General features: G+C 35.2%; 1 protein-coding gene across 1 annotated transcript in view; it reads right to left on the minus strand.

The window, feature by feature from the left end:
* The window catches only part of lms (lateral muscles scarcer), an 80,950-nt gene extending 79,107 nt beyond the window's left edge, over nt 1–1,843 (minus strand). Inside the window, exon 1 of the mRNA XM_081735845.1 lies at nt 521–1,843. Coding sequence (XP_081591971.1) covers nt 521–989 — 469 coding nt within the window. The 5' untranslated portion in view covers nt 990–1,843. The remainder of the gene's footprint in view (nt 1–520) is intronic.
* Between the last annotated feature and the right edge of the window lie 7,898 nt (nt 1,844–9,741).

Raw genomic sequence — 9,741 nt, forward strand, 5'->3', positions numbered from 1 at the left:
GAGATTGACAAGTCATGTGATATCATGAGGTCGACTTTGAGTGAGGCTAAGATCAAAAGGCGAATTTGATTGAAGGAGGCTTCCATTGTTCACAAGTGGAGAGGTAGCAGCGGATCGAGTGAAAATTTCAGATATTTAAGCTATATAATTAATGTCTATGTGGACAAGTATATAATAGTATTATCGAAAGAAAGTAAGTTTAATTTCAACTTCACTTACTCTCGGTGTTAGTAAGCAGGTCAATGACATATAAATTAGACCAAAAAATAATAATACTTCTGTATAATTAAGTAGGAAAGTATACGTAGAGCTTATGCGATTTGCTTACTGAGCGAAATCAATTGAGGCTGAAAGACATATTTTTGCTGAAAAAGGCTGCTTAACTTCAACAAAAATAATAATAATAATAATAATAATAATAATAATAATAATAATAATAATAATAATAATAATAATAATAATAATAATAATAATAATAATAATAATACGCGTATATGGTGGTTAAAATTGAATTACTCACCTGATTCCGTAGTCTCTTCTGAGTCTATACCAACACCTGACGATGTAGATACGGCATCACCTGACTCGGTTCCCGGTTCAATCTCAGGTTGGTCATCAAACTCCTCCGGGTCAGAAGAATCAGTGCCGGCATGAGATCGTGAAACAAATGCTTGCTGTTGTTGCTGATAATGATGGTGATGATGATGATGAAGATGATGAGGATGCACTTGATGAATCAGTGATGGCTCACTGTGACGTCTTGTCAAAGTTGGTGGTAAAGGGGTATCGAACCCCTGACCTCCAGCACTACCTTGAAATATACCTATCCCAATACTGTCCGGAGAGGAGGAATCTGCTAATGTTACCATTGGGTCAGGAGTTTTTGGTCTTCGTAATAAACTCTCTATTGTGAAGGATTCACCTGAAGACATTCCACTGGCAGGACACTCTCTGGTACTCACTGCTGTATCTCCTATTGATTCATCCATGGCTGCTATTTTTAACTTAGGATTAAACTTATTGCACCGTCATAGACACTTAACACAGTCAAGGCACTTAGATGTGTTCCAATAAAAAACTTTGAAAGCAAATCATACACTTAACAAGACCTCCAACTATACGTACACAGGTGGTTTATACAATATCATCATAATTGTATTTCACTTTTAGATAACATGTGTTCCCTTCGCATTATTCTTTGACGAATCAAAGTTGCCAGAACATTTTAACACATATTCGAATGTTTGGACCTGACCCACGCAACATCAGCCTAATAGTAGAGAATTGGTTCAAACTAAATCCTTGTGTAATGCAGAACATTCACTAAAATATTAATGAGTCGTTAAATACGACATTACGAAAGTACGGTACTTATCCAGTTCATATTTATAGTTACTTTTCACAAGATATACATTTTAGAGATATGTTCAGTGAATGATTTTTTTTTTTAAATACTCAGATATCTTGTTTTGAGTACATACGATGCGTATGACCACTGTTGACTTCCTTTTGGTCACTTATATATCTTTATAAACACAGACACACTTATGAGATGCTGACAGCTCCTTACGTGGTTAATGAAACTGTTTACTTAGGAAAACACTTTCCAACTAGTTATGTCACTCTGACGACCTTCAAATCACCCAAATATTTCGAAATGCCGAAACACTTAACAACATGGGTTGCACATTGTCCTAGCTTTGTGGAACAATACCCGGTTTCAACTTAATGCGTGTGTGTATACAGAGATATGCACGTGTTAGAAGGTTTGTATGTGTGCGTGTGAAAGCGTATGTTTGTCAATCTTTAGTGTGTTAATAAAGCGAGATTGAGGCAAGGTTGGAACGAAACGGAAAGGGAAGCGAAGGGTGCCGGAAGAAGGAGAACACCTCTCGACCAAAAATACAAGAAAAAACTGCCAATCGGAAGCTTAGACGTTGGTGACAAAGGGGGAGGAGTTTGGAGGAACTCCACCGATCGTCACATGGCTTTGGTGGTGCGAGATGGGTGGATGCTATTTCCGGGAGATACACAGATAACTCTTAACCACAAGAAGAGCATCGCTTACTCTCCTGGGAAAACGCAGCTTCAGCGCGGGTTATGTTTCGAGTCGGTTCATAATTTAATGAATGACACTAGTTATTTCCTTAGTGCAAACGCAATGAACGAATCAAATCATATAGAAAGAGCAATAACATTTTAAATCCCATACTATACTTGAATACATTGAATATAAATTTTGTATTTATTACTTTTTCGTGGCTATATTGAGTGTTTCTTAGTCACCATGTAGTGTATACATTCTAATGAGTATAGAAAAATCGGGGGTTAAAGTTCCGCTCCAAATAGCCAGAATATGGTCTTTGAAAATTTGTTATCTAATAACTGGGAGTCTAATATAACCTTTCACATCTCTTTCTTTGGGCCTTGTCAAGGAAATTAATTCATGAGTAATAGTTCATGCTCTGAGAAGTTATTAGTCAAACCAATATTCAGATAAGAAGAAAATGAATTCTCTGAGTTTAACGTCCCACGATTACGCCTGTTAGGCTAAGGGAGACGATGACTAAAGCAAGTAAATGATAATGCAAGTATCGGTGGAATGAGAAAGTGGGAGCAGACGGGAATACCCCGAGAAAACCTACAAGCACGATGTTGATGACTACAAACTTACTAGGTTGGGGGTCGATCCAGGGACCCCACGCACCAGAGGTAAGAATATTCAGATTTAAGAATTTATAGTCTACAACAACACAAAGAGTAAGAATGAAAATATTGTTGAATTCAGGTTACATTTCATACTTCTCAAGCTTTCATTGTTTCAGTTTACAATATTTTTACTCTCCATTTAACCAGTGGCGCATCTAGCCCGGGACTGAAGGGCTTAGCCCTCACAGTTTTTGAGTGACAAAAAAGTTGCCTTTTATTCTTATATTGGCAATTTTTTCAAACAACAGATATTTCTAGTTCCTCTTAACGAAGTGCGTAAACGAATTTGAAATTAAAATGATTTGCGTAAAGTCATGATATACCTGTCATAGTCTGCGTTCTAGCTGTACCCCCAGTTTTTACCTTCTAGATCCGCTACTGCATTTAACGTCCTCCAAATATGCCCTTTAGGCTAAAGAAGACGGCTGATTAATGAAGATGAATAATTATGAAAGAAATTGTGGAATGAAAATGTGAGAGGAAATGGGAGAACTCCAAGAAAACCCACGGACACCATGTTGTCCACTACAATCTTACATGATCTGGGATCGAACCAGAGGCTCCTTGCACGAATAGTAGCACCTCGGAGTGCCTCTATTATTGAGCAGCTGTGTCCTCATTACAAGAAATGTGTAATTGAATTTTTTACTACTGCTATTACTACTACTACCACTACTACTACTACTACTACTACTACTACTACTACTACTACTACTACTCTACTCTTCCTACTACACTGCTATTACTAATAATATTATTACTAGTAGTACTACTACTATATTACTGCTACAAATATTAATACTACTGCTATTACTTCTACTAATAGGCCTATTACTGCTACTACTAGTACTACTTTCCTCCTCCTCCACCTCCTCCTCCTCCTCCTACTACTACTACTATTACAACAACAACTACTACTACTACTACTACTACTACTACTACTAATACTAATACTAATAATAATAATAATAATAATAATAATAATAATAATAATAATAATAATAATAATAATAATAACAATAATCACGACATGCATCTACGTATATGTCTTCGTGTGTGTATATATACAGGCTTAATTTAGTGGTTTCCGAGTTATGGCCAGTCAAATTTTGAGTCATAATTTGAAGAACAGAGTCATGCAATGAACTCATTCGATTTACATCAAGCTTGGCATGGTCGTATACCTTGACCTGCTATAGCACATGCTATATACCATGTGCTATATACATATTGCATAGGCTCTTGATTCCCCAGTTGTGGATGGACAAATTTTTAGTTACATTAAAAAAAAAAATCTTAAGTCATCCAATCTGAATTCATCTTTCTACAAGGTAAGCATTTACCTGTTATATAAGCAGGTAAAATAATATGGTGTACAGGGTTTCTTGGTTCCTGAGTTATACATAAAACTCTAAATCAATCAAGGGCCGCATTGGCTTAGTGGTAGAGCGTTCACCTCTGGTGCATGGAGTCCTTGGTTTGACCCCAACTCGCGCCAAGTGAACTTTGTTATGGAGTAACCACAACCAAGTTGCCTTCCCCCATTTCCTTTCTCATTCATTCCACCATTTCCTTTCTCATCATTACCGTCCCTTTTAGCCTAGCTGGCATAACCGTGGGACATAAAACTTAAATATTTAATTTCATGTTTTCTAAATCAATCAATTTTCCATGGTAAAATCGTAATGAGTACTGTCATGAGTACTGATAAAATCGTAATGGTAACTAAAGGACAGTCTTGGACAAAAAGAAATCAAATCAAACAAAGAACGCTTTTTTACGACTTTTTTACGCACAGAAAGAAAATTTAAAAAGGACTTAATTGTATTAAAAAGGACTCTGTGTTAATTGCACTAATTGTTAGAGAGTCTTTAAATACAAAAACAATTCGAGGAATGAAAAATACTTGGAGAGAAATGTAAAATACTGGTATGTAAAATACTACATACCAGTAAATTCCACTCAATTATGGACATCAAGATGAGATCGAAGGAAAACTTGATATACAAAGATAGCTTTTACTTTTAGCTTCTGAGGTTTTTCAAAACACTTTAATCCTAGATAAAAGTTTCCTGACACATTCCTCTTGTATACTTTCCCTTATCTAGCCATTGGAGCAACGGTAATAAAAATAATAATAAAATAATTTTCGCCCTTCGTTGTTACAGTAACAGAAAATACGGAAGAAAGAGATCAAGGGGGAATTAAATGTATTGAGAACTTTGAAGCAGGCGGGTTATTTCGGAGGACAGGAGGCAATTGCCCTCCCTTCCTGAGTTTCGAGATGCATATACATTTTAATTAGTAGGGTAGTGATATAAAATGTAAAACTACTTATGTCAATAGAGAGTCTTGAAACTCTCTCCCTTTTCAAAGCAAAACTTGAAGTTCTGATAGTATTTCGAAGTTTCCACAGCGAGTGTCATACACTCCTGTCGGACTATCAAGGTTGGTTCTTGTTGAAACGTAGTAAATATTCATAAACAAGTATTTAGGCATAGATACATTATCCTCCTCCTACTACACACAAGAACCTACGAAGTCATCGATCCCGATTTGACAATAGAGGTGGAATACGTAAAAAGGGCACATAGGAGAGAACTATGTTTCGAGTAAACGCGAAAAGAAAGTGATAATATTGTATATTGTGAACAAAATAACGGTTATTGAGTTGGGAGCAAACTGCATAGAAAATACATCCTTTACAAAACGTAATTTCCAGATAACACCGTATTGCACTTGTATATTAATGAGTAATACCTACAAATGTGCAATATGTTTGTGTGCTCTTTTTACCCAGAACACTTGTGTTGTACAGAACGGATAATTTATAGCCATTTTAAAGTTTCAGAAACTACCTTTATTTCTCAACATGTATTGAAACTGAGACTATGGAGATTGTGAAATCATATGTTTGATAAAGTCAATATCATTCGGTGATACAAACTTTTAACATTATTAAATTTTATTTGATTCACTTACCCCCGTGAAGTTAGCGACCAAAAGTTTAATAAATCGATATTTTTTTAGAGTTCTGAGTAGCACTCAAAGAGTTCTAGAGTTCTTGCTAGGTTAGACCAATAGTTCTGGGTAAATAAAGATTTTATAGCGATTTTAAAGTTTCAGTGCTAACTTCACGCAACACCAAAAATCTTAAAATGTCTATATTTTTTTAGAGTTCTGAGTAGCACTCAAAGAGTTCTAGAGTTCTTGCTAGGTTAGACCAATAGTTCTGGGTAAATAAAAATTTTATAGCGATTTTGAAGTTTCCGTGCAAACTTCACGCAAAACCAAAAATCTTAAAATCTGTATATTTTTTTAGAGTTCTGAGTAGCACTCAAAGAGTTCTAGAGTTCTTGCTAGGTTAGACCAATAGTTCTGGGTAAATAAAGATTTTATAGCGATTTTAAAGTTTCGGTGCTAACTTCACGCAACACCAAAAATCTTAAAATGTCTATATTTTTTTAGATTTCTGACTAGCACTCAAAGAGTTCTAGAGTTCTTGCTAGGTTAGACCAATAGTTCTGGGTAAATAAAAAATTTATATCGATTTTAATGTTTCGGTGCTACCTTCACGCAAAAACAAAAATCCTAACATGTCTATATTTTTTAGAGTTCTGAGTAGCAGTCAAAGAGTTCTAGAGTTCCTGATAGATTAGACCAAAAGTTCTGGGTAAATAGACATTTTATCGCGATTTTAAAGTTTCGCTGCTAACTTCACGTAACACCAAAAATCTTAAAATCTCTATATCTGACCTTTAGTCAAGGGCGCCGATCCTGGGGGTCCAGGCGGTCCGGCCCCCAAACTTCATGTAGGCTCCCGCATTGTATTTATGAATATGCAATATTTTGCATAATTTGAATTCAATTAGTCTTAAAATCCTCATTATATGCCTCCTGCATCCGAATGCCCCCCCCCCCAAAGTTACAGAGAAATCGGCGCCCTTGTCTTTAGCATTGACTAATCTCAACCATGTGTGACAAACTACGTATGTATACTACCAATAACTGCATGTTAATTTTGTCCCAATTCACTAGAATCGTATCTGAGAAATGTGTTCAAATTGTTTTGCCTTTTGGCCTTAATCAAATCTAACCATTAGCTTCAAGAGATCTTAACCAAACTTAGCAGGCAAGCTAAAGCACATCCATAATTTTCATAAAATTTTGTTCTACTTTTTCTTGACAAATAACGAGTTGACAATGGTTTTCTTTCGCTTTGATCAAATCTGACCTCTTAATTAATCCTTGTATCAGAGCTTTACGTTATCTCTAATGCCGTTTACTATTGTATTTTCTGCTTTTAGATTTGGAAATACTTGTTCTTTAGGCCTTTGATCTTAACCAATTTTGACTAAATACAAATAATATGCTAAGGTAAAGGAAGCGAAGTCTTATAGAACTAAGGAAATAATCGGAAACACGGTGAAGGTTCTGTGTAATGGAACAGCCAATGAGTATATGCAAAATATATGCAAAATAATTCCCACCGATGGCGATAGGCTCCGCAGACTTCACAGTACGAGGAGACCCACCGAAATGTGGTTCTCTCGGAAGGATCTTACACTGATTCCATGAGTAATGACACAACATCAGAAGAGTCTTTCATAACTCTTCGAGAAGTTGGGACGGAGCTCCAACTCCACTGGTAATCGTTTCTAATATACAACCAGGGTGCACAAATGCTTTCTTTTGGAGTTATAGAATGTCGAAAACGTGAAGAAATGAAGTTCAAAGGTCCATAGCTCCAAAACTATGGGACCTACTGTAGTCGGGTCAAGTCTTCACTTAGGAACTAATATGTGCGCTATCCAAAAATGCATGTTTCAGAATCTTAAGGTGCTCACGTAACAATTTTTATAGAGGCAGTTTGGCTACGGGCATATAATTAGAAGTACTCACCAACTACCTCCATAAAAATGGTTGCGGAAGTAACGCAGGATTCTGAAACATGAATATTTCGATAGAGTATATGACTACGGTAGATCCCATAGTATTGGAGCTATGGACCTTTAAATTTCATTTATATATATATATATATATATATATATATATATATATATATATATATATATATATATATATATATATATATATATATACATATATATATATATATATATATATATATATATATATATATATGTGTGTGTGTGTGTGTGTGTGTGTGTGTTTTCTGCAGCCTATAACTCGAGAACGAAGCATTTGTGTAACCAGATTGGTCCATACTTTTCGTGTTATCTTGGTGTCAGGAATCACCTCCCAACTATGTTTATACTTATAATATTTTGGGCTATTTTAAAATTCTCTTCTGTTTATTTGCAAGTATAGTAGATAATATTTGTAATAATAAGTCTTCTTTTTTAATAGTAAACCTATAGTCCTATTGTTGTGTTATTATCTAATGATAATATGCACATATTTATGAATAAGCTATACATTTTCTGTTTTGAACACACAGCATTTCTTCTACTTTAATTTCTTCACTTCAAATTATTCTACTGAAAAAGAAAGTAAACCTCGAAATTATAATTGATGTTGCGTCACATGTTAAGGCGCAACAGCAATTCCTATTACTCTTTCAGATAATATTATTCTCAATATGCGTTTTAAGAAGGTTTAAGGATATGTAGAAAAACAGAGATAGGCGAAACATGGGCAGATTCGTTTAGGCACTTAATCAACAATCAAAAGATGGCATATTCTCAACCAGGCGCGATCCCAGAAATTTTTGTTGGGAGGAGTCCAAGCATTGGGGGCGGGAATCCAGTACTACAAGCGATGTAATATTGAACGGGTATTACTCTGCACCCGAAAAGACGACCAGTAATTGTAAAATACTTTCCACTTTCAGTTTTTTTTAAATGATAGAACTAGATTTTTGTTATAAGATAAAGAGTGCATATGAAGTGTAAGATCAAACTTTTATGCTACATCAATCATTATCTGGTTAAACAAGAATAGTTTTATTGAGAAAGTGTACAAATGCATGTTGAGTTAGGAAGTTTGGGGAGGGTCTGGTTGGACCCGGCGGTGCGCCCCTCTTCTCAACTAAATTCACTGTATGATATGGAAAAGACAAAAAGAGAGGTATGTATGGATACCCCCATCTTGCACCCTTGATGGACCGCTGTCCTTTTGGTAACCTTCTTTGTAACTTTGTTCACTGATTCCGTAAAATTTTATTTTTCAGCCAATTTCAGTTATACAAGAAACTGCAATTCATGTTCTCATATTTCCTACAAAATGGGATTGTGATTAACTTTTTTTTTTTTTTTTTTTTTTTTTTTTTTTTTTGAGAAATGATCGTCGAAAAACTGCGCCATAGACTTAATTTGTTAACGGCTATTTTTTTTTTTTTATTGTTTTTCGTGGGTTCGTTCTTACATACTTTAAAGAAGGGGCGTACCCACGGGATGGTCCACCGGGTCTGGAAACTCCAGAAACTTCCTAACTCAAAATACATTTACAGTTTCTCAATAAATCTATCCTTGTTTAACAGGGAAATGATTGATGTAGCACGAAAATTTCATCTTACACTTCATCTGTACTGTTTCTCTTGTAAAAATCTAAGTTCTATATATTTTTTCTGAGAACATAGGTGGGCGTACTTTACAATTACTTATCGTCTTTCTGCGTACAAAATAATATCTGTTCAATAATGCATAGAGGTAGTGCATTCCCCCCCCCCCCCCAAACTTTGGATCTCTCCCAACAAAAATTTCTGGTCTGATTTAGAGCATGTCAGAATGTTAATTGTAGCAAACTCTGTTACTTTTTTGAAGAGGGATGCCAATTAAAAGCAAAATATGTGTCAGATTCCCAACTAAAACATATGTAGTATCAATTTGAAAAGTCTTTTATTTCTGGTGCTGGAAGACAGTTAACCTGTTTGTTGTCGGACCAATCGAAATAATCTACTAAATGAATGCATCAAATAAAGTAGAGTTAACTGTATAATGTGTCTGTTAATTATTTGTCAGATCGCTCAGTTTTATTATAAATTTAAATCAGAATTAGTTACAACAAATA

The sequence above is a fragment of the Thermobia domestica genome, chromosome 13 (assembly GCF_964235325.1).
Source record: "Thermobia domestica chromosome 13, izTheDome1.hap1.1, whole genome shotgun sequence".
Taxonomy (NCBI): domain Eukaryota; kingdom Metazoa; phylum Arthropoda; class Insecta; order Zygentoma; family Lepismatidae; genus Thermobia; species Thermobia domestica.